The sequence below is a fragment of the Gymnoscopelus braueri genome (assembly GCF_963280865.1).
Source record: "Gymnoscopelus braueri genome assembly, chromosome: 3".
Lineage (NCBI taxonomy): Eukaryota > Metazoa > Chordata > Actinopteri > Myctophiformes > Myctophidae > Gymnoscopelus > Gymnoscopelus braueri.
Genome location: NC_137612.1, coordinates 41,271,384 through 41,297,886, shown reverse-complemented (window position 1 = coordinate 41,297,886; position 26,503 = coordinate 41,271,384). Strand labels below are relative to the sequence as shown.

The window sequence follows — 26,503 nt, the reverse complement described above, 5'->3', positions numbered from 1 at the left end:
TAATAATAATAAAGAACTTTAATAAGGTTCATATAGCACCTTTCATGACATGAAATGCAGCCCAAAAAAGTGCTTTACAGAAAAAGTACAAATAAGCATAAAACAACATTAACAAAATATACATAGCAAAAAAGGCATTTAATCAGGAAAAACTGAGGACATGAAAACAACGCAGAGATTTAAAAATCAACTAAAAACAAGAGTGAAGCTTGTGCTGTGCTTTAAAGCTATCAGAGGCTGCCTGTCTTAGGTGTTATCAGAATTTACAAAAGGCATCATTTACAATAAGCATCTTTCACAATAAGGCTTCACCAAAAGCAATCTCTTCAGCATCACCTACATCATTGGTTACACATTTCATTGATCGTTGTTACAATTTCCTGATCTGATTTAGTTTTTGCCATTGTCCCTTTGTTTCTTTTTAAAATGCATTTTATTAAGAATAGCCAATAATGTTTTACCCCTTTTTCTCCCCAATTTAGTCCTTATGCCAATTAATTCCTCCCCACACACATTTCTGTGTGTCCAACACTCCCTGCTGACAGGTGCGCCCCAACCCGTAGGAGTACGTGCAGTGATAAATATCACCCTCCCCCGAACACGGGCCAATTGTGGTCGCATAGATGGCCGACAAAGCCAGATGCAACACTTTGTGTTCTTGTTTGTTGGCCCAGGGATAGAGCGGTGGTAGAGACCCAGACCTTCCACCATCAGAAACTATTCCTAAAGCAATATCATTCTATCATGCAAGTTGTCAATGAGATGTTTTTCCACAATTGTTAAAACATTTATAAATTGTTACTCAACATAAGAAAACACAATGTATTGTTTTTGGCCATGCACAAATATAAAATGTATCCTCAGAGTAAAACAGTGCAGATTGATCATCTCAATAGCTAATGTCAAATACACTTGTTTTCTTGGTGTACTTATTGATGAAACCCCTATTGGAAACCTCATATTGACTAATATCATCCAAAATGGCAAAATAACATTATTATATACAAATTTGCAACCTCTTAAACACAAAAGTCTCCCTCATGCTTTATTATTCTATGATTTATCCATTGAATTGCATTGCTTGGGTCAGTACTCACCAACAATAAACCAATAAACTGCAATACATTCACTGGTTATACAAACAAACTGTTCGAATCATTGCCTCCTCAGCTCAAAAAAGAACAACAATGATTACTCCAATTTCATAAGCTTGGCATCCTCAATGTTTACCAAATTAAATAACAGCCAATTAAACTAAACACTTCCCTCATCCTTTCAGAATTCACAATTACACCACTCAGCTTCAGCCTCTTCAATGACAAAGAAACTAGGCTACTTCATCTCAATTTAGGATCACTTACAGAAGTTCCACCCCACCTTGTTAACCTATCTCATTAAAACAAAATATGTGAAACATATCTTGCCATATAATCGATGCAATTATACTGTGGTGCAATATGACCCGTGAAATTGTTTCCCTTTAATTGTTTTGATCTCTTCTAGTTGTCTCTTGATGTCTGTGTATGAGCGTGCACGTGTGTGTGTGTGTGTGTGTGTGTGTGTGTGTGTGTGTGTGTGTGTGAAAGAGAGAGAGAGCTTTACATGTACAGCATAATCAACAATATGTAATACAAAGATTATACATTAAAATATATCAGAGTATCAAGCATTTTGTTATATGCCATTCAACACACATGTACTTGACCACAAATCTGTTATCACGGCTCTGTGAAGCAGATCACCGTTTCAGAGCTTGGAGGTCAGTCTCTCGCAGAGCTCAAAGTCCTTGACCGCCAGGGCGGAGTCTCTGGCTAAAGGGGCGGGGAGCACCAGGGCACAGTCGCTGTCAAAGTACTTCCCTGTTATCCCGTCGGTCTCCTCTGCTACGGCACAGTAGATGGGGCTGAACGCACCCTCCTCTGCAGACTGAAGAGTGGAGGAGAGTGGGGTTCAGAGGGAGGATGGGGAGAGCAGACAACACACAGTGTCTAGTTGTTCTGAAACTTTCTTTTCGTGCCAAGGACCCCCAAAATGATATATATTTAGCCGCGCCCCCCCCCCCCCCATCTGAAAATGTCTCGTGCCTGGGACCCCCCCAGAAGAGACGGGTTGTGCTAAAACAGTTTTTTCAAACACTTTCAGGATTTTTCAAAAGTGTAAAGAAAATAAATAAATAAAAACTTATGAGCTAAAATCTAAAATGACAGATGCTTTCCCAGTTTTAATGGGTTAAGGATTTCGCAGTGCACGCATGCATACTGTATGTTTTTATAGGAATAATTTTTCATGTACGTGGAAATAAACACAGACACACACGCACGTGCGTGCACGCACAGACACATACACACTTTTCAGTATACTCTTAACCACTACTCCCTATTTTATACTTTGCAATCTATTTTAAGATCTGCTACTTTCGCTATTTTTAAAAACGTTTTAAATGTTGAAGTTTGAACATTTTGAACATTTTGACTATAAGGACTGATAAAATATGGACACCAGATTGAAAGTGCTTAAAGGTTCTATGACATTCATTTTCTCATTTTGTTTTTAAATGTTTTTTTGGGGGTTTTATGACCTCAATTACACCCAAAAAATCTGAACTTTGAACATTCAGTGGATTTTCTGTGGTCTGGGGTTTTCTGACTAATTAGGTTGAAAAGTAATCTGAGCTTGGCCCTTCGGCAGTGAGGTCACAGCCGATTAATCCCGCCCACTCTCCTCCTCGCCCCTCCCCTCCCCTATCCTTTCCTTTGGGGGGGGGGGGGGGGAGGACGTCGGAAGGACCTGAGCTTCATTCTAATTCTTAACTATGAACGTAAAAACATGACACTAAAAAAGCCTGTTGCAAAGCAGCGCACACTGCATGCAAATGCAACACTGTTCAAACTCCAGTGAATGGAATGTCATATTCCTAACAAATTTTGAAATTAATGTTGTAGTTTTTTATTTTATTCATCCAGTGATTTTTTTAAAGTAGCCTACTAAATGATGATGTTTATGCGTCGCCGCCAGAGAACTGTTACTGGTCTATTTAGACCAGCAGCAACCGTGTTCTGGTTAGAATCCAGGGCATGACTACAGCAGGTTCTGGTCAATTTCACTCCGCAGACAAAGATAAACAGATCTAATGCACTGATCTACGTCATCACCAAAGAACAACAGACTGCTTTGAGTCGTTTCCAGCAATCAAACACATACTGGTCCAGCTGCTGAAGTCCTGGTTCACATAAATCACCCCGCCGTGTGGTTTAGATTTGACCTGCTGTTACGGTAACCTCATTGCATTCTTGGACATTGAACAAGGGATTAGTAATAGCATTTTTTCCATCTGTTGACAGTCACTAGCCCTAGAATGGCTGTGATATTACATACATTTCACATGTATGTTCACATACAGGTGTGATTAATTACCCCACACCAATCGCAACGTACTTATCAATTGTATTTGTGTGCCCCATACGTATGTGTCATTTTAAAGATTTTAAGGGTTTATGCCTTTATTGATAGTACAGTAGGCTGACAGGAAATGGGGAGTGAGAGATGGGGAGTGACACGCAGCAAAGGCCGTCTGGATCGAGACTCGAACCCGCGACGCGCTGTCAGGCGACATTGAGCCTAGGTGCCCAGACCGCCACGCCAGCTGTCCGGGCCCGTATGTGTCATTTTAAATTGTAGCTATATATCGTCTATGGTCGGGTGGAAACCTCATGTCAAAAACTGTTACAATTCAGGATTAAAATTCAAAATACAAGCTCGAAACGCTGCGTTTTTTATTATCATTGTTTTTTATATATTTTTATTTCATTTTATGGGAGAGAAAGAACGTGTTTTTTTAATGTGTTTGTGTGACGCTGTGCTGTAGTATGATCAAGTAAGGCATTAATTTACGAAAAAACACAAAAAGTTAAAAATATGGAGTTAAAAGATTTCTTCCCGACAGCAACGATATATAGCAACATAAAATTTTCAGAAAACTTTGTAGAATGGACAAAAGCACTCACCTTGAAAAAGAAGAATCCGATCAATTTGAAGATGCATCGCACTGCAACACTATAGTGTCTCATGACTTCTGTCATAACAACACCAGGATGAACCGAGTTGGCGGTCACACCTATCTCGCCCACAAAGACACAAAGAGATAGAGATTGGGGGTTTAAGCCACAAGAACATCCCCCCAAGTTCCTAAGGGACAGAATTTCATTACTTATCCATTACTTATCACAGCACATTGCAATATCCATTACAATGTGCTGTGGCGCGTAGCCAACATTTGTAATTGTATCCTTTCTTTGACACTTTTAACACTGTGATTTCATTCTGAAATGTACAGTATATTTGTTTTTGTGTCTTGCATACAAAATTAAAGCAGACATCAGCTCGATATCCATGCCAACACAATATTGGCAATGCTATTGCAAGCCCTCCCTCACAGTTTTCTTATTTTCTTTTTGGAACAAAATAGTAGTCTAAAATCTAAATTATTTTCACTGCCAGTTTATGATTGCACATACAAGGCATGTCTGGGTCAGGTTAGTGTATTACCCTGAACAGAAACATCATTAAACACTCTAGACTTTAGTAAACTGGACCTAAGTTGGGTCAGTACTTGGACCCTTTTTTTAATATCTACACTAAATCTCTTTGACAAAAATAGCCGATCTACAAGCTCACTACACGTCAGCTATTCTTGGCTAATGTTCCCCCTATAATAAGAACGCTGGGGATCAAATGTTTAAGAATCATAAATTATTCCCAATCGGGTTGTGGCAGTGGGCTGCAGTGGGGTCATGTCCTTAGAGACTCCTTTCAAACACATACTGTAGCTCCTGGGAGGCTTTCATTCATTCATTTTTGGAACAAAAGTACTCTAAAATGAAAGCCCCGAACGTTACTTGAGTTGCACCACATGGGCTTGTCTGTGTGCCATCGCATGCGCTTGGCTTTACTGTGGCCTTTCTGCAAGGCTTCTTTTACCAACTCAATAGAGGCCTCGCACGGAATGTTTTAATAGTTCTATTTGTTCCTGCATGACTGCCTGTAACCATTGGTAACTTCTTTCAAAAGAAAATGCCAAATTTCTGTGCAGTGTAGGCAAAACAACTTTCTAGGTTTAGAAATTAATAAATAAATAGAAAAACATTGAATTACTGTTGCACTGTGACTTACAAGATCCAGAAATTAAACAACAAACATTTATATCAACACAAAGCAGTTGTTGTTTTTCAAATAGTGGTTCTTCCAACATGGAGGATTTAACGGGCATTCTTAGCATTCCATGAAAGGCCTCTATTGCCTTTAGAGTCCCTCAAGGAATCTTATCATTGGGAAAGATTTGAAATGAAAGGAAATTATATGGTTTGAATAAACTCTGGGATACAAGGTCCTTGCCACAAAGGTATCATGCCAATCATGCCAATTTTAACCCATTCAATCTGGGAACGCATCTACAAATATCTTCTAAATCCTAACAGTTTATACACTAAAGAAAAACGTACAGTATTTTAGTATATATATCAGTGGTGCTCACAGTTTTTCATGTCAATCACCACCCAAAATTATATGCATTTGGCCGCGGACCCCCATCTCAAAATATTTGAGAAGCAAAGATTGGAGTTACAAATATTCGCTTTAAAAACATACAGTATATATTCAAAGATTAGCACAAATTTTCATGATTTTATAAGAAATAGCAGATCTACAAGCTCATAGCGAGTGCAGCGCTATGAGCTTGTAGAGCTGCTATTTTTGAATATAGCCAAAGTATAGAAAATAACGGTTAAAGTGGTTAAAATAGAAAATGACAGATGACTTTCCCGGTCTTAATTGGTTCATTTCAAACCTACCTGTCCCCTGCAGCCTGCGTGCAAACTCATTGGTGCAGATGACATTGTGTAGCTTGGTGTGGTTGTAGATAGAGTCCATTCTGACGGTGAGGTTTTCACCATGGAAATGAGAGAAGTCCACTTCACCCTTCTGGTGGTTGACAGAGGAGACGGTGACAATGCGAGCGGGGGCTGAGCGCTTCATCAGCTCTGGAATGACAGATAGATCCATATGGACGGACAGATGACAATATTATAAATCACTGGTTCTCAACCTAGTGGGCCGGGGGCCCACACTAGAGTGGCAATGGCTCAGGAAGTAAAGAGCGGCCACTTGGGAATCGAAAGGTTCGCGGTTTGATCCCTGGGTTAGGGTCGAAGTGTACATGAGCAAGACACTGAACACCAAATATAACTGCTCCTGATGAGCAGGTTGGTGTCTTAACCCATTCAATCTATGAGGCGCAGCTTGCGGAGCTAGTTCAGGCCAGGCAACTCAAGGGATTGTGCCAACCGATCAGGTGACTGACTCACATGCACTCTTCTCCTGGTCGGTGGGTTATAAGTACTGCTCTGCCTACCTGTTCATTCTGGCTGCTCTGTCCTGCTGCGCTGACGTGCCGACGCTGCTGCTCGGCTGCCGAAATCTATGCTGTATCTGCTGCCTTCGCTTGCCTGCGTATGCTGCTGACCATGAATAGTCTCGTCCCACCGCCTCCCCGGCATCCACCTGTAGGCTCTGTTTCTAGATCCCCGTGGGGGTCTTTATTCATTCCCTGTAAATGCTATTTGGCATGTAACATTTATTAAAATGTTATGCTTACAGGGAGTGAATGGATTCAGAGCCCTGACGCCAAACTATGCTTCATATATGCTTCCTATATCTATGCTCAAGCATGCTCAATAAATAAATATTCTAATCCAATCCAAGAGTTGTCTGACTGAAATAATCTTTATTTTATACTTTGGGCTATTGCTTTCATATTCTTTGTTTTCAAAAGCAAGATTATGTGCCATGTTCTTCTCAATATTATTTTATTTACACTTTTCTTTTTAGCCTAGACAATGCACATCTCATGTTTTTGCATTAAGGCAATTAATGAATAATTAATTAATCACGATGTCAATAAATGAACCCACATAGGGCATTCATAATATTATCAAGGATCAAGGATTTACTCTGAAACAATAACAGAGCCATAGATACATAACATTATTAGATAGGTAGATTAACATTTAACACAAGGCTCTTACCCAGCAGCAGGTTGGTGAGAAGAAAGGGACCCAAATGATTTGTAGCAAAAGAAACTTCCAGGCCATCTTTGGTTATCTCTGTGGGTAAGCCTGATTGTAGAAGACACACAGTATTAGAAATAATAATACTAACCGCAAAGAAATATTATTAGCAAATTACATCAGGCTATGCAGGTAAATACACAAAAGACTACATAACATAATATTCATTAAATACAAAGTCATGTATACAGTACAGAGAACACCTTCTACTATCCTACTATAAAATGGAGTAACCTCTGTCTGTCTGTCAGTCAGTCAGTCAGTCAGTAGATCAGTCAGTCAATTAAATAAGCATGTCAAAGCGGACATAAAAAGAACAAGATATCTATATATATCTATACACATAGCATAAGAACAGCTGATCCGGTCCATAAATAGTCATCATGACTAATTCTTCCCATCTGAAACACACCGGTCATACAATATATTTTGTATTAACAACTATTTTGATGTATGGTGCCCTTCCCTGTCTGTATTATGACACAATAGACTACAGTAGCTGTAATTATGGCACCCCTGTGTCCTTATGTTTAGGGTTAGACTCAATTGTCTCAGTGGAGATGAATATTAATTACTTTCCAACGTTGCACCTGTCGAGCCACTATTTCATCACCACTGAGCCAGATGTCATAATTGGGAAACACACAGCAGCCTTTGGTTTCCCAGCTCACGTTCAATTTGTACCCACCTGGGTATAGTCTGGTGTTGCCAGACGATCAGAGATGATCTGCCTACCAATCATATCACCACTACAATATGAAGAACCACCCTAAATACTTTGGATTGGTTCCGCAATCCAGTTGTTGGGTTGTTGTTTTTTTCACTCTCTATTTGTTTCCACCCACTTTTAGAAATGAAAGCAGAGATTGCATCAGATGAGGGAAGTGTCTGCTTCCAAAAACAAAATGGAACTTTAGATAAACGGCCTACTTGGGGCCATGCATGTCGGGAACGTGGCTGTGCCAATCCGTGTAGCCGGCGGTTTGGGTTGGCCAATCAAGGAAGCCGATACATACAATTTATCGAATACACTGAGAACTTGGGCTTCCTCCTCAGACCCGCGGTCAGACAGATACAGATATTTGTGGGTTTTCAGTTCTCTGAAAAATTGCTCTGTCCAAATTGCCATTCGGCTGCTCTGAGGTGTTAAATGTGTGTATCTGTTTCAGTGTCAGGGCTTTGACGAAAAGGCCACAGGGCCGACATGAAAAAGAGCTTTGAAGTCTTTACTTCTCTGCCTCGGTAGTGCTGATAAAATAGTTGAGATTAAATCAACATACCATGAGTCGTGACACACTGGTGGCAAAACCAGTTATTTCAATTGGAACGAAATACACGCACCTGGAAGTCTAAACCTTGCCCGCACCAACAACTATTATTCCACGTCTCAGTTCCTGACATTTGAAGTTTGATCTTTTTGAACTTAGTTAATTAACTCTTCAGTCACACCAAGTTTTATGACAAAAACACCAATCACCCTAATGAATGTGTGACAGCCTTTCAAAAATTAGTAGTATTAACAGTCTATCAACAGAGTATATGTTGCACTTTGTTATTGTATTGGTATACGTTGTTGTATATGTTACAGGGAAATTGGAGAACCAGGGAAATTGGAGAAGGCGCGCTCGTTTTTACCTCCCACCCAGCAATTCTGACACTAGACACTAGAGGGAGCCACGAATGCAAGCCACGAGCCAGGCTTCCCAACTAAAGTGCACAAACATATATAGCCGCGACCACACACACACGCGCACGCACACGCGCAAGCACACGCGCACGTGCTCATGCTTTCAATTTGGTTTATTGAAAGCATGACTGTTAAGATACTTTTATTGTGTTCTAGCTTTTAACATTTGTTTTAGTTTCTCCCTGACACACACACACACACACACACACACACACACACACACAAACACACACACACGGATAGTGATCCATCAAAAGAACTATTCTGTCCCTATCGGTTCACAACTCGGACGGCGCTGATTCGACTAGCAGACCTTCGGCCGGTCGGCGCGGGCACTCGCGCCTGGAGGCGTGAGGGCGCGCCTCCTCGGCCTCAAGCTCTGCTGAGTCGGCGCGACTCCGTCATGGACAATAACTATTATCACGTGTGCGTGTGAACGCGTGTTCAGCGCTCCCCTAGCGTAGCTTCCTGGTTGCTATGTGGGGGGGAACAACAAAAGACAGGTCCGCGTCGCATCAAAGCCCCGCCTCGCGGCGCCGTCTCCTCCTCCTCCTCCTCCTCTTCACGCCGCCTCGCATCAAAGCCCCGCCTCGCGGCACCGCGTCCTCCTTCTCTTCCTCCTCCGGCCATTGTTCGGACTAAAAACAGGTGCAATAAGACTAATTCAACTAATTCTGACATTTATAATTCCTTTCTGATATTGTTTTGACCATTAACACATTTACCGCCGGGCCCGTAGTTCTACGGGCCGTTAAATCCAACGGTTAAGCGCCAATCCCGTAGCCTACGGGCTGTGGTGCTTTTTCCTTTTTTTCGAATTTTTTTTTTTTTTTAATTTTCTAGGGGGACCATTTTCAGTGTAACACCACCCGATCGGACCGGAAGTGCGATCACGTTTTTTGTTTCCCGTCTGTCTCCATTCTAAGTCGTACACATAAACCCCTGTAAAAGCTGTACAGGACATGTAGTTTTTCATCCTCGCATTTCCCATGTTAACTTAAACGATCAGAACTCAAACATGGCGGCTCCGTTTGACACGCGGTCTCGACGAGTAGACACCAGGACATGTGCCCGTTGTTTACAAACATTGGATCGGGCAATCTAAAGGATTTTAACGGGGCCTATGGCGACCTGAAAAAAACAAAAAACAACAATAAAACCTTGGCACTGGTGAGTACATTATGAGATTAGCCCTTGGCGGTGGATGTGTTAAGGAGCATCTTGTCATTGAAATATCAAAGTCAATGTAATTTTTAAATAACTCAGTTACTCAATAATTGTGTTCTTCACAATCACTTTCATTGAATTTTTTTTCAATAATGATTTGTTTTATTTATAACAAAAGGCATACGAGACATGGTCAGGTAGGTTATTATGGCCTCCTGGTAGCGCTATAACAGGCCAATGTGAAAAGGAGGGCATTTCTTCCTTGGCAAAGTAGGAATCTACGCGGAAAATTTAATGGAAATCGCATGCTGCGTTCAGGATTTGAAGCATTTTGTTCAAAACGAACCAATCCTGCAAACTTTGGCAGGTGTGTGTTTATGACGAGGAGCACCCACGGGATCGGTGTCTACGACATCATGTGTGTGTTTTGTGCCTTGGGATATTTAGCTATGCACACTTCTCTGGGGCATGACATGATCTGTTTACTGGGTTGTACGTACTATGTCTAAAAAGAACAGGAGCACTAAAAAAATGTGGAGGAGAGGATAAAAAGTTAATACACAGATTATTATATAAAGCGCGAGAACTGAACCCGATCACTCCCTGATGAAGACCATGACACTTGTGTGACGGCATAAAGTCCACCTACCACACAGATGGACTTTTGGTCAAATTGACCTTTTTTTCCTGCGTTATCATTGGCCACTGTCTCCCCTCGGGGCTCCACACGTCCTAACACCTTCTTCCACGCCGCGGGGATACCATAGTCTTTTAAATATTATTTCAATCCCACTCACACCTCACAGGTATACTACGCTTCATTTGGCTTAGAGACAGAAAACTAAATCTGATATATAACTTAAGTTACACGTATTAACCTTTCAAAAAAACAAAAAATACAAACATATACCACACACTGTAGGCCTACAGTAGTAGTCACTACAACACTCACTTCTACTGTACAGTATGTCACAGGAGCAATCCATGTGAATTCAACAGTTAAAGCATTATTCCTTTTCACATTGGCAAAGTAATCACTGAAAATCATTATTCAATATACCAACAGTCACACAAAAGTTCTACATCCAGTCCAGTGCTTTTCTATTCCGTACATACAACATACCATCATGTCAACAAAATGTTTCCCTCAATACAACAGTCACAACAGGACTCCTAAAATAATGCTATACTATGGTATTATGAAAACATGGCATCTGTCTACCTAACATGCTATCTAAATTACATTTTAGCCTTTGCATAATCCTGCAAGGTCGTCAAGGCTAGGGCAAGTGCTACGGGCTTTTTAGACATGTATACGTACAACCCATACAGTAAACAGATCCCGTCATGCCCCAGAGAAGTGTACAAACTGTACATAGTTAATATCACAAGGTACAACACACACCTGAGGTCATATGCGCCGATGCTGTGGGTGCTCCTTGTCATAAACACACACCTGAGGTGGTGATCAGGGGTGCACTGGGCGCTTCGCGTGACACCACAGCGTTCCGCCAGTTTTCTGAACAAACATATGTTCATCATTTATTTAACTCACGACCATGTTCACATGGTATGGAGCACAGATATCATACATTTACATTTCATAATATTCATACAGACATAGCAAAAGGCATGGCAAGCCTTATTTAAACAGAGGGAGAACATTCTTCAGAAAAGCACCTAATTTATAGATGACTCTTTGCTTGTCAGATTGCAGTAGTAAAATTAGTTTCAACATAGATGGGCGAGTTATAAAATACTTTGGCAGATATTTTTGTCTGAGATTCATAATGATAGTGTTTTTACACTCAAAAATCTCCAACTTGATTTCCATTACATAAATTACATAACCTCTGGCTTCTTTCAAGTCCTCTATATCTACCAGTGATCTTTGGGATTCGTGTGTTGTTCAACCTGAAATTACAGATGGCCTGTCTATTCTTCTGGTTTTCACACAACAGATATTTTTCCAACTTAAACTCAGTTTTATACTCAACATAAATGTCACATGATGTCATATTATTAAGTTCACTTTGCCACTTTTGCAGAAACTGATCTTTCAACCTTTGTTCGACTGTTCATTTCAACCAGTCAATGTTATTACATTTCTGTGTCAACCAGATGTAAGACATACCACAATCGTCCTGTATATTCTTCACCTGCGAAACCCATGGTGACGTATATGCACCTGTATTAAACAGGTTAAGCAGACAGTCATACATTTTTCGGCTCAGTTTGCTCTCTTTCCCTTCGAGCAACCGGGCCCAATAGCCGATGAGTCTCTTTTTAACTAGAATACAAATTGGGTACCTCCCCAGCTCTCCATACACCATATTACTACATGTGGTTGTTTTTACTTTTAGGATGTACTTGAGGAATTTAAGATGTAATTTTTCTAGCCTTTCAATTTTTTCAAACCCCCAGACTTCACAAGTGTACAACATAACTGGTGAAACCAACTTGTCGAAAAGATCTAGTGCAACGTTTACTGGTAAATCAAAAGTTCTACATTTACAAAGGAGGGAATACATGGCACGTGAGGCCTGCTTATGCAGCTCTTCAATAGCAATCTTAAATGAACCATTAAAATTCATAGTAATTCCGAGATATTTAAAGCTATGGACGACCTCTAGATTGTCTCCATTACAGGAAAACTTTAGTCTACTGGTGTCAGCCTTTCTGCCTCCAAATACTGTTACCTTTGTTTTTTCACAATTGATCTTCAGTTTCCACTTTTCACAGAAGCCACACATCTGGTCAATTGCCTTCTGTAAACCCTCCTTCGTATTTGACATGACGATTGTGTCGTCCGCGTACAATAATAACATGAGCTGTAAATAATTGTCAATCGTTGCATCATTAAAATGGATCGGCTGACAGCCATTGTGACTGAGGTAGTCCTCCAGGTCATTAATAAATAAAGCAAACAGTAGAAGTGATACATTTTCCCCCTGCCTAACTCCTGCTAAACTTACAAAAAACTCTGACTCTGTTGCTACCAGTGCTACCAGTGGTGTAAAGTAACTAAGTACATTTACTCAAGTACTGTACTTAAATACACTTTTGAGGATTTTTTACTTTACTGGAGTATTTCCAATTTGCAGTACTTTTACTTCTACTCTACATCTCAGGGGCAAATGTTGTACTTTTACTCTACTACAAGTTTTTGAAAACTTGAGTTACTAGTTACTTTGTAGATTTTGATTATTATTACAAAACTGATTATGATGATGATAATGATGACGATGACGAATACTGAATAATTGATATTGGTATGACAGTTATGATGATGTTCATTGATTAAAGTGAATGAAAGAGAGAAAATTCGTATTTTTTTCCCCTCTGTATGACATGTCCTCTATTAAAGAAAAGTGGCGCGCTTTCTTGATTATTTGAATATATGGTTGCTGTCTTTGAAGACTGATAACTGTGACTAAGCTACCACTTGGGGAAGGCTATCATGATTAAATATAATCTAGGGATATAGACCTATTCAAAAGACCTATACAAAACTAGAATTAGCAAATGTTGCACTTGAGTGACCCCGATTAGTGAAAATGCTGTTCACATCGTATCACAACGTGAGGTGTTGTGAGATTGTAGACATGCCATTTGCTGAATGTTCGCCCCAGAATAGGCATGCTAGGGTTCATGTGGTTAAATAAGTGTATGAAAGAGATTAAATAATGATTTTTTCCCCTCTGTATGACATGTTCTATTCAAAAAAAGTTAGAGAATTGTTTCATTCTTTGGAACTATGGGTGTCATTGAAGGCTGATAACTGGGACTAAGCTACTACTTGGGAAGGGCTATCATGTTGAAATATTATCTAGATATATAGACCTTTTCAAAATACCAAACTAGAGTTTGCCACCTTGAGTGTCCCTGATTAGTAAAAATTCAGGCCTGGGCCCATGGACTATTTGTATTTATTTGAATCATAACATCAAATAAATCAAATCAAATCAAAATCTGTTGAAGCCACCACACACACTTTCACTTCTTACTGTAGATATGTAGTTATTTCAGCTCACTAGTTGCAGTATTTAGAATCGAAACTTAATCAACCCCTTGTGTCGACCTGCTGATCATTCCCAGGGCAGGTATTTAATCCTCTCGACTGAATCCAAGTTTCCATTATCCCTGTCAGTAAATTGCATGAGAATGCGTAGCAGATTGACTCCTTTGTCAATCATTTGATTCTTTATCTAGTATGTCATGGACCAGATGTGGTAGTGGAAAGCATTTTGACAAAGTGTACGTTTACACACATGCACATGCGCAGCTACACAACACTTGGCTCTGCACTATTATTTGCTAATTAGCTGAGTCTCCTGCAGGAGGCGCGTCTAAAGCCTGTCCTGGACAGGAGTCTCCAGACGTAAAAACAGATGAGGAGGATGATGATGATGGTATGTCATAAACAAGGCTAAAACCGTTTTAAAGTCCCACGTGGGCAGCTTCCCCTCTGGTTAATGGCTAGGGGCTGTTGTTAAATAACAAGTGGTTCAAAGGTTATGACATGCACAACCATGGCCAATAAGGAAAAGGTGGGCTCCCACCAATGGGGGGGAGCCCAACAAAACCATGGGGGACAGACAACTAAATGAATAACAGACTGATCAATCAAACATTGCCATCTCTAGAGATTTGCCACTAGGGAGGCTAATCAAATGTTTGACCTGAGGTTGATGCTAGAGAAGAGAACCAGTAAAGTGGTCGCCAAAATCAACACATTACTCAGGGAGTACGAATGTGAACAGCTAATTATATGGCAAGCTACAAAATAGAGTGCTAGAGGGAATTTAGGCCTACGGCTGATGGTGATAGAGGAAAGGCTGTGTGGTCACCAAAATCAGTAGGGTTCATCCTTCATGGAGCATAAGTATACACTCTGCAACTTTCATGACAATCTACCCACTAGATTTTATATTGTGGTATATTAAAATAGCATAGTCTAGAAATACCTGAGATGAACACACACAAGGACAGACAGGGCCGGATTTGAACCACACAAAGAACAGACCTAGAGACACTCATCCCCCACAGGATGCCACACACAGACATCTCTGATGGTTAATGAGGAACAGTCATTTAAACAGCACTTGGTCTTTGTACTTACATACATGTATCCATACATAGTATCATATACCAATATACACTAATATACCAGCACCCATATTGTGATGCACTCACATTATATTACTAATGAAGGCCTAATAGACATAGTCCATTGATTACTGTGGTCAACCTTAAAGCTGATTCTAGTTGGTCAAGTAGACATTCCTGATTAGTTACAGAAACCTTAAACCCTTTCATAGGAGATAAAGGCACATTCATTATGAGGTCCAGATGTCCAGTTTCCAGGGGTTATCCGACCTTAGCTGACCACTATATTGTCTTACCCAACTCATGCACAATGGACACATACACACACCCAAACCCAATTTAGCACATACACATTTACACTTGTAGGCCTGACCTCGACTAAGTCGAATAGTCAACTGGTTAGTCGCGGGGGTCCGAGTCGACTGCGTGTCTCTTAGTCTACACCTGCAACCACACGTAACTTCCACTTTATTCTTCTACCACTTTGATTCTGTAAAAAAAAAAAATTTGAAAACGGCAAAACAAAGGGTATTTATTAAAAATAGTATATCATATAATTAAATATAACATTTTTTTTTTAAATCACAGAAAAAAATGTTTAATGGTCATGATTCACCAGGACCCTGGATGGCTTGATTCTAGGCTTAAATGAATTGATATAAATATTTTTGGAAATGTCAATGGGAAAAATGCATTGACTATTTTGAAGTGGAACCAGAAAATGGCCGTCACTGCTATGCCCTATAGAAAACAGCATGCATGTGCACACACACTGGGTATAAATATCTAGTTGAATATTGAATAGAGTTGAACTCTGTCTCTTGTCCTGCTGAAGCTGCCATGTGATGTTAACTCTCCTTAAATAAAGTGTAATGGCTATTTTGTTGGCTCCAAACAGCTCATCAAAACCCACTGATGCACCTATGTGGTGGCTCTACGCAGGCGAAATAACACATTGTCCACAGGTTTGAGTTGTAGTTTTTGTGTTGCTTTACTTCTCCAAAACATGATACAAACATCTCTCTGTCATGGCATTGTTCTGTGTGCTGGTAAAAAAACGTTTGTCCCTCAGGTGCATCCTGTCTCCCAATCACTTGTCTCCTGATATGCCCTAGAGGCGTGCCTTTGGTGCTCACAAATCTATACCAATAAATCAATCAACTAATAAAACTAAACATGCTAAAATAACAACAACTACAATAATGATAATAATAAACAAAAACAGTGAAATGGCTTCTACATAAAGTAACAAAGTAGAAGTAATGCCTGGACTCTTTCATTCTTCTTAAACAAGGGCAAATAGTCCCACAGATAATGCACTTTACCACAATATCTTTTGTAAGTAAGTAGTCGAGTTGGAGTGGCTTATTGTTGGTATCAGCTGAACAACGAGCGTGAAACAGCTCTCAAAGTCACTCTTTTAACACATAAACGAATGCTAACAAAACCTAGTAGCCTACGGCATTTCTTAAAAAGAAAACTGTCACCTTCCTGTTGATTTTGTAACTTGAAGATCTGGATCCGGATACTGGATTTTGTGAAATTATGTAGTGGCAGAATGAATCAGCTTTGTTTGCGTTCATTTGTGTGCAAAACTTTGCAACCCCAATTGTTCTGTGCCCAAAACCAATACATGAGCTGCTTCCATCTGTAGCCACCACGTGCTAATGATTATTAAAATAATGTGGGACTCTCTCTCTCTCGCACGCACGCACACACGCATTTGAAGAGATTATTTTCTGTATGTCACAGAATGAGTCTGGATCTGTGAGGCAGACATGCAGGCAGTGCAAATTCATGGGGCCCCTTGCAGGTCGCTATGAGTAAACCCCTCACTCTCTAACCACAACCACAACAGATCTATCGAAATTCTATAATTCAATAAAACCGGTCATATTTTTCTCTCTCTCTCTGTGGCTGTGCATGTGCTCTTACACGCTTGCAGCTGAATAGCGGAACTTCATTTTGCATACGAGTGTCCAGGTCTTTAATGTCAATCAAGACTGACAGCCTCATCTGTTTTCAATAGGCTACAAACGGCCCCACCTCCCCTGCACCATCATGTCAAATGTGTTTTTAATTCAAGTTTGGAGAAAGATCTTTCAGCACTTGGTCCATACCAAGGACCAAGGACCTTGTTCAAAACAAGACCGCAAGGACTTTTATGAACGGACCTTTTAGACAAAGTATTTTAAATGTAACTGTGCTGTTTTAAATGTTTTGCCTAATAAAATATTCAGTCAATCAATCAAATGGTCACAGGTATTGAGAAATGGTTTGATTACTATGGCAATGGACAAATGGGAAGAAAAGAGTATTATTTCTGATTATTGAGTGGGCGCCGATGGTCTAGTAGTGGTTAAGGCGCATACTGTACCACATCTACTGTAAGTCAGTGGTTCTCAAACTTTTTTGGCTCTGGGCACCCTTGTAAATAACCTTTTCATCCACGGCACCCCTGAATTATAGCACATTACATTTATGTCATATTACGGTACATAAATATGTAAATCTTTCCCCTTAAGATACAATATGTCAGGAGGAAAACTTGAGACAATATCCGTTTCCATTATAGGACAGATTGAAAATAACTTTATACTTGAAGTAACCACTTGAACCCCAGCATCGCTATTCTGGGGGGAATATTCACCAAAAAACAACAGATCTACAAGCTCACAACGCATCACAACGTGACGCGTTGTGAGCTTGTAGATCCGTTGTTTTTGGTGAAGAGATATGAGAATCCGATGAAGAACGCACCAAGTACAGTGCAACTCATGTCCGTTTTACTAAGTGGAATTACCTGAAGTGATATTGATGAATTCCAAATATTATCAAAGTCTTCTGAGGCACCCCTGGACTTGCATCATGGCACCCAAGGGTGCCACAGCACCCAATTTGACAACCCTGCTGTAGGCTCTATTGCAGCCTGACAGTGAGTTGCAGGTTCGAATCCCGGGCTCGACGACCTTTACTGCGTGTCGTTACCCGTCTCTCTCCTGTTTCCTGTCACTCTTCCACTGTACTATCCAATTAAGGCAGAAAAGCCCCCAAAAAATATTAAAAAGCATATACAGTACATACTACATAGGCCTATATTGAGTGTACCAGATCTTGAGCCTTGTTCCTCACCAGGCTGGCGTGCCACACTGGAACACTTTCCTTTATGATGGACTGCTTTTTGTTATGTTGGATTGCCTTCTTTCATGTGGATTTATTCCTTATGCGGACTACTGTCCTATAAACCTATATGAGTTACATTACAGCCATGATAGCGGACTGTATTTTAAACAAAGTTTGGAGTATTCTAGCTATATGCCAGCTTCTTCTATCCGTGGTTGATCCTCACCTGATACTCCAGCATTGTTCACCAGAATGTGGAGAGCCTTCTCCTCTTCGTTGACCTTCTCAGCAAAAGCCCTGACAGAATCCAGAGAGGACGTGTCCACCTGACGTAGGTGGACGTCCGGGTTCCCCGTCCGCTGTCGGATCTCTTCCAGTGCTGCGCTCCCACGCGCCTCACTACGACACGCCAAGATAACACGGGCCCCACGACGTGCAAAGTCCAGGGCAATGAACTTCCCAATCCCTGTAGGGCAGAGGGAGGGAAAATCTATTGGAATGGTTGCATGGGAGGAAAAAGGATCAGAATCAGAATCACTTTTCCAGAAGAGGAGTGGGGCAGCTCCTATATTCTCAACCTGTGGGCCGGGACCCACTGGTGGGCGGTGAGGATACTGCAAGTGGGCCCCCAAATAATTGTCAAAACACTAAGATTAGAGTAAATGTCAACTTCATTAGAGTGCCAAAAAAACTAGTAAGTGCTACAAAGTAACTAGGATACCAAGTAAATATCAAACCTAGCATGTGTCTAAATAGCATACTATCTAAATAACATACTCAGCATCTGTGGACAAGCTGACAGCATACATTATCTATCTAAATAACATAGATCGCATGTGTAAGTAACCAATATACGTGGATAGGAGCATATACCCAAATAGGAAACAAGTACTGATACAAGTACAAGTTCCCTATGGGAAATCCAATACAAAAAATAATGCCGTGACCCAAGGGTGGTGGGAGTGACGTCAGGACTTCGGTAGTCTATAGCAGTGGTTCTCAACCTTTTCAGGCCGCGACCCCCCAAAATAATCATATTTGAACTGCCCCCCTCCCAAATAATCATATCTGATCTCGGGACCCCCCAAAATAATCATATTTGATTTGGGGACCCCCCCACCCTGACAAGCACTTGTAGGGGTTGAGGCATTTTGTTTGACTCGGTTCCACAGATACTATTTGTATCTGTGGATATTATTTGACAATTTGGCCAATGTTTACCAGTATTTATAGTACAGTTTGTTGATTACTTTTGATACGGTAATGCTCTTTTTCCATTTCATTTCATTTCCTTTTTCTTTTCTTTTTTTTTGTACTAAAAAGGTCTTAAAAGTCCTTAAATTGTCACTATACTGTCATCTGGGGATCCCCCCAAAATCATGTGGGGACCCACAGGTTGAGAACCACTGCTCTATAGGGAGGTGAAAGAAGGGAGATCAGTTACATTTTAGTTCAGTTATTATTACTCAGCAACCTGACACACCCATGTCATGCACATTGTTAATGTTATCCGGCACTGTATGTTGTGTGTACACAATGTATATGTATATCAGTGCATTGTGTACCCAGTGTGTGTGTACAATAAATGGCTAAATCAACCGACGACATTAATCACAATAGACATGTAACCCATTTCTTAACTCAAATAACATATGCAATAACAAAACCATTGGTGTGCACCCCGGGGCATGGTGGAAATGTAATATCTGTCACACACTGGCATACATGGGACACTATACAAAATTGTTTGTCACTAGCTGCTTCGGGTCAATTATTGTTGAAAAAAGAAACTTTGGGGTGTACTTTGACTGGATTCTGTTCTGGCCTTCCAGGCAGGGAGTTGTAATGGTGGGAATAATGAAGCCAACTGCTATGTGTGTGTGTGTGTGTGTGTGTGTGTGTGTGTGTGTGTGTGTGTGTGTGTGTGTGTGTGTGTGTGTGTGTGTGTGTGTGTGTGTGTGTGTGTGCGACAAACTGGTCTATTGAACTAGCCTCGCGTGGCCAGACAATATCACACGACACACTGCGTGGATATTAGTCTGGTCCCTTTCAGCGATAGATTTTTTTCCAAGGGGCGGTTACAAAAAGATCCAAACGGACTCTATTGGTTAGACCTAAAACCAATCAGAGCAGTGCTTCCTGCTACATCACACACAAGCGCCGGTGCTGAAATAGTAAACAACGAAAGCTAGCTCCACTCGTATTTAGTCTGGTAACCAGATGAAACTATTCTTAACACATCTTTCTTTCCAACAAAAGCTTTAAGGGCAATTGTTTGTTCGTCTGTTAGAAAAGAAATATTTTCTAACGCTTTTACTACCGATGCTATGGCAGCGTCCATCTTTGTTGTGAAAAACTGAACATGAGTCTCCTGCATTGTACGTCATTGCTCCAAATATGGTGATAAGCCCGCCCACATTTGGATACTGGGCCCTGATTGGTCCCTCACGACATCGGAGGGAGAGAAACAAAATCTCTATTGAAGGGGGCCAGACCTAATCTGCCGAGGGCTAAAGTGCAATGCAATTTTGCAAAGGCAGATTCGTCTGGAACCAGACTACTATTGAACAGCACAGATGTATCTGTCAGATGTTTCAGATAATTCCAATGGACTATGATTGGCTTTCAAAGTTTGCTGGAGGGGCCCGTTTTGCACAACAACATGCTACAACCACCACTGGACCAATCAGTGGTAAACTTTGCACGCACACTCCCAGTAGGCCAAGGAAGAATCTTCACCACATTTTGTTGTCATCGGCCTGTTATAGCGCCACCATGAGACAGATTTGAGCGAAACACATAATGTGATCAAGCCGTATCTGTCACATTTCTCATATTCCATTCTGATTGGCTATGATTGGCGTCCAAAGTTTGTGGGGGTGGCCCGTTTTGCACAACATGCCACACATGATGAATGCAGCGCCCGAATGCTGTGAAATTTTGCACTCACTTTCCCACTAAGCCAAGGAAGCCATAACTTCAAGTTTTGGCCTATAACTCTTGAACCGTAGATCTATAGAGGCCCCACCGAGACCATCCTGACTGGCTGCTTCACTGCCTGGTATGGCAACTGTATCGACCTCAGCCGCAAGGCAATGCAAAGCGTTGTGTGGACAGCCAAACGCATCAGTGGATGTGATTTCCCCCATCCAACTTGATCCAAGCCCTATACGACGCACGTTGTGTCAGAAAAGCTCATGGAATCATCAAGGATCCAAGCCATCCCAACCACAGACTGTTTCAGATGATGCCGCATGGAAAAGGCTACGCAGTCTCACAGCCACTGGCAACAGACTGCTAAAAAGCTTCTTTCCCCGTACAATCAGGCACATGAACGATCTGACAAGAATAAAAATAAATCAGGTCAAAAGGAAACGCCACCCCCAACCCCCCCCATCCTTCACACCTCCTCCCTCTCCTGTCTTTTTCTTGCACTTTAATATGCTTGAACTGTTGAACCTAAACTGCTGTATATAAGATACTGTGAAGTTGTTTTATCATTATAATTATAATAATAATAATAATAATAATAAGGGTAATAATAATAATAATAATAATTATTATTATTATTATTATTATTATTATTATTATTATTACATTTATTATTATTATTATTACCTTGAACCTACTGGCTCTAAGCCTTCAAAATGACATCACTAGTTGAGGTCAAGGAATTCATAACCACAGTTCAGTCAGACAACCCATGGATTGGATTAGAATATATATTTATTGAGCAAGCTTGAGCATGGATATAGAAAGCATAAGGAAGCATAGTTTGGCGTCAGGCCTCTGAATCCATTCACTCCCTGTAAGAATAACATTTTAATAAATGTTACATGCCAAATAGCATTTACAGGGAATGAATAAAGACCCCCACGGGGATCTAGAAACAGAACCTACAGGTGGATGCCGGGGAGGCGGTGGGATGAGACTATTCATGGTCAGCAGCATACGTAGCAAGCAAGGGCAGCAGATCCGGCAGGATCTCGGCAGCAGAGCAGCAGCAGCGTCGCACGTCAGAGCAGCAGAAGAGCGCAACCAGACTGAACAGGTAGGCAGAGCATTACTTATAACCCACCGACCAGGAGAAGAGTGCATGTGACTTAATCACCTGATCGGTTAGCCCAATCCCTTGAGTTGCCTGGCCTGAACTAGCTCCGTAAACTGCGCCTCATTTCTAACAACATTTTACAGTTAATGCCTTCATGAAAACAGTTCAAAACACAATAACTAAGAATATACTAATTATAAAATTAATAAAACATTATATTGTAGCATTCCAGGGTGTGCATAGTGCAGGGGAAGGACTTCCCAGCATGCCTCGGGGTGCACACACATGCATTTTTGGTTTTCATTTTATTGTCATTTAATGAGGTTGTTGTTCACCATGGGAATGTGTTGGGAGGGAAATATATGTGTTACATTGTGTTATTATTATGTCTAATGAAGAACCAGAATCTCAGAACACAGAAGTAATATTAGAAAGAATATAAAAAAATAAGTGTCTCCTCCTTAACTGTTCCGGGTCTACACGTCACCAAAGGGCCTAAACGAGGAAATGTTGTAATGGACATTCACCTTCTCTTGTCTTTACATCTCGGCTCTCTCAGTTTTAATACTGCACCCCACTTCCAGACCAGACCGCAACGCAGATCACTGCTAAGTCCCACACAAAATACCAATAATTTGGTGCCAGGACCAGAAAACTCTGGGGGGGGGGGGGGGGGGTGTATACAGAATAAATGAGATATTACACTGATGATATCACCCTGATGATAGCATCCTGATGATACGCCAATCCTTTACCGCTGTGTTTGATTTGTCAAAAACTCAAAACAGTTATCAAAGGGCTGACATTTATGAATTGGCCCCTGGGTCCCTTTCCTAATATGGCCCTCAGGTTAAAGGTGGTAAGTGATATATTTTGGTTAAAACAAAACGTTTGTATGTTAAAAAGTTAAAGCTCTATATTCTGATAGTAATCGTTACTATAGCATGTTTGTATACTTTGTAACAGGTGTCCCCCGTCTCTCCGTCTTTTTAATAAACAAAAAATAGACTGTAGTGGTCATGTGGTTTGCCAATTTAATCCGAGCAGGAGAGAGTATGCATTTATCAGCTTCAATTAGTGTTCCACTTTCAATTTTGTCTCCTCATGTATTTGTGTCATCACTTCCAATTTGACCCATGGGTTCACCACTGACCCAAGCAATGTCGTTATACTGTTAAGGAGTGGCAGGCACCCCAGAAAATAGGAGTGGTGCAGAGTTTCCTGGTCCTGGCACCAAATTATTGGTAATTTGTGTGGGACTTAGCGGTGATCACCAGCCCCGCCCCCATACATCAGTGGTTCTCAAAAGTGGGGACCGGTGACCCCCAGGTATCCTTGAGGGGGTTCGAGTCCCCAGCGAAATGTATTAATATAGCATAATATGGGGGGGGGGGGGGTTAAGAACCACTGCCTTACATCACGCTTAGTTAACACACAACACAAGGGACAGATGTTCACTGTTTTCCAGATATTCTTCCATCCTGTGTACACAGACCATTCGTCACATTAACAAGCCTCTGACTAGTCGCACGGTGCAGTGCTGTTACAATATGGGGGGCGGGGCGGAGAGCTGGGGGTTGCCGGGGTTGCCACAGCTGCTCTCTGGTTGTGTTTTGGGGGAAAAAAAGAGTGCTCCTCCTGAATAACGTTATTGTCATCATGACTCATGATGACTTGTTATTTCTGAAGCCATTGCACTTAAACATAATTGGATAGGTCGCCGATTTCCTCATAATGCCTGTTATGAGCAAGTGTTCAAATCATTATTGTGTTATAAAGGACGATATGCTTGCTTTCAGGGATGAGCTGTAGGGGGGTCGGCGACCCCTTAGTTCTGGCGCTGGCTGGGGGGCTGGGAGCACCACATGCACGCGCGAGCACGCACCGTCAGCTGCGGTCTTAACACCTTAAAGTTTAAACAATAGCCTCTCAAGGTTCGCGCCGTCAGCGGCGAGCCGTTCTCAATAGCGTCTACCTGGCTGCTTTGCATAACATTAGGCTACTCGAAAAAAGCCATGGACTTGAATTGAATGTGTACATTCCTCTCACAATGAGAGACAACAGTCTCTGCACTGCAGAGTGTGAAGGGGATCCTTAGAAGAGGACCCAGTTCTCTGAGACAAGACAAAGTTGTCTGATTATTTTAAGTATACTTATGTGTGGGTGAGTCTATATAAAGGGCTTTTATATAAAACTAAAAGGAAAATAAAATAATTAATTAATTGAAACAAAAATAAAAACAACAAATTAACAATGCAACTAAATAATAAGATATCATTACATTAAAAATCACATGTTGAATACAGTATTTCAACTAGCACTGAGCTGATTGGCTATGTGCACATGCAGCGTGAGAAAATATAGCCCCCCTAGTTCAAAAATCCACAGCTCATCACTGCTTGCTTTGGATATTCTCCGTGCGTCATGACGCACGAGTTTTGCTGGATACAATCAACCATTGTCCCGGCCACTGAATGCTTGTGTAGGACATTTAATACATAACAATATGTCGACTAAAATGATCGTTTTTTTCAGCTTCAAAGTGACAACTATAATAACAGGGTTAGAGGCTGCAGTTAGAACCTCATAACAAATGTAGGCTATTTATAGCTAAGCCCACAACTTTTGTGCAACATTTAATTGTTACCAGACAACTTTTTAGCTATTTTCGAAATTTCTAGGCTCAATATTGAGCCTAGAAAAAAAAGTATTGGTACTTAGTAGGCCTACCAATTAGTACCAAAAGTAGAAAGTAGGACTCACTATAGAATATCCCATTTCACAAGTTTTCAAATGTATAAAATGTATAAAAATCTTTTGAAAATAGCAGATCTACAAGCTCACAATGCCAGGCATTGTGAGCTCATAGATTGGCTATTTTCAAATGGCCAAAATGTATAAAGTGGTTAATGTATGTTTTGTAAATATAATCCAAATCTACAAAGCAAGTAGCCCAACTAAACTTTTCAAATAATGGTAGTGCGGTAAAAAGTACAATATTTACCTCTGAGATGTAGGCCTATAGTGGAGTAAGAGTACTGAAAATAATCCAGTAAAAGTAAAAATTCCTCAAATTTGTAGGCTACTTAAGTACAGTATTTAAGTAAATGTAGGCTACTTAGTTACTTTACACCACTGAAATCAACTCTCCGGATTTCCAATTAGAATAATACCTACCTGTATTGGCTCCTGTCACTATGGCAGTCTTTCCATTCAGCCTGGTCGGACAGTTAATCGGGTTCCATGGACCTCTCCTCTGAGACCTTAGGATCCATCCCAACAGCAAAATGGACACTGTCCATAGTGGAGGGACAGCTATGTCCAGCCAGGTCCAAGACATTGAGACTGTCGTTACTGTCCTCGGATCCCTCAGAGATCTTAGAACAAGAAGAACAAGAAGCAATTTAGAATGAACCAGCGGCATGCGCGCGACTGCGCGTGCATCACCGTTGCCAGATTCTGCGATAGAAATAAGCAGCCAGGTCTATGAAAACAAGCCCAAAAGAAGCGATTATAGGCCACAAGAGCACTTATACGTTTGCTATTTGAAAATAGCAGATCTACCAACTACCAATATTTACAAGCAACTTTACAGAAAAAGAAGCCCAAAGTCGGTTAAAATAAGCAGACATGGCAACCCTGGCGTGCATGCGTTCCCTCGGTATATTATGGCCAAACCGCCCACAGTTCAAAGGCTAGTTAAACTGCACCGTGCCCCGCCCCCTCACATTGTTTTTTTAATTCTGCGGTGAGATAATAATTATAGGCTTCCTGACACTGACACATCATTAAAATATTTTTAGGTTCCTTTTCCTAAGGTCCTTTTGTTCTAACAGAAAAGGGAGCGTAGTTTTTACTGTTTAGAAAATAAAACAAATACAATAATAACTTGATTAATAAAATAAAAAAATACGCATAGCTAGAGTGAAGAGGCAGAGGCTAAATAAATACAGATTCTCCATAATCTTATAATTCAAATTACTATTGATAATATCAACCTTTTTTTCTCTCCCCAAATGTGTTAGTCTAATTTGAGCTGAGGAAGTTTTCAGAACATGTGGGGCCCTGCCTAATAAGAAACATCTTACTGAATCTTTACAGAATAAAAATAATTAAAATGTGAACTTTTTAAATAGTATTGTATTAATAATAATAAAGAAACAGTTTTAAAATTGTGCATCTCAAGCAGTGGCAGTGCTGGGGGTAACGAGTTCCTTAACTAACGAGTTAGCCTACTTACTTATT

At 40.8% G+C, this 26,503-nt stretch overlaps 1 protein-coding gene across 2 annotated transcripts in view; it reads right to left on the bottom strand.

Moving 5' to 3' along the window:
• The window catches only part of LOC308083113 (retinol dehydrogenase 12), a 27,077-nt gene continuing 574 nt past the window's right edge, over positions 1-26,503 (bottom strand). Inside the window, exons 2-7 of one of the 2 annotated variants that reach the window (XM_080425263.1) lie at positions 25,436-25,635; positions 18,434-18,673; positions 7,080-7,169; positions 5,847-6,035; positions 4,005-4,114; positions 1-1,926 (exon numbers count right to left, since the gene is read on the bottom strand). In XM_080425263.1, coding sequence (XP_080281389.1) covers positions 1,747-1,926; positions 4,005-4,114; positions 5,847-6,035; positions 7,080-7,169; positions 18,434-18,673; positions 25,436-25,598 — 972 coding nt within the window. In that variant the 5' untranslated portion in view covers positions 25,599-25,635 and the 3' untranslated portion in view covers positions 1-1,746. Of the gene's footprint in view, positions 1,927-4,004; positions 4,115-5,846; positions 6,036-7,079; positions 7,170-18,433; positions 18,674-25,435; positions 25,720-26,503 lie in introns of those variants that run through there. The other variant, XM_080425262.1, reaches the window with a different exon arrangement.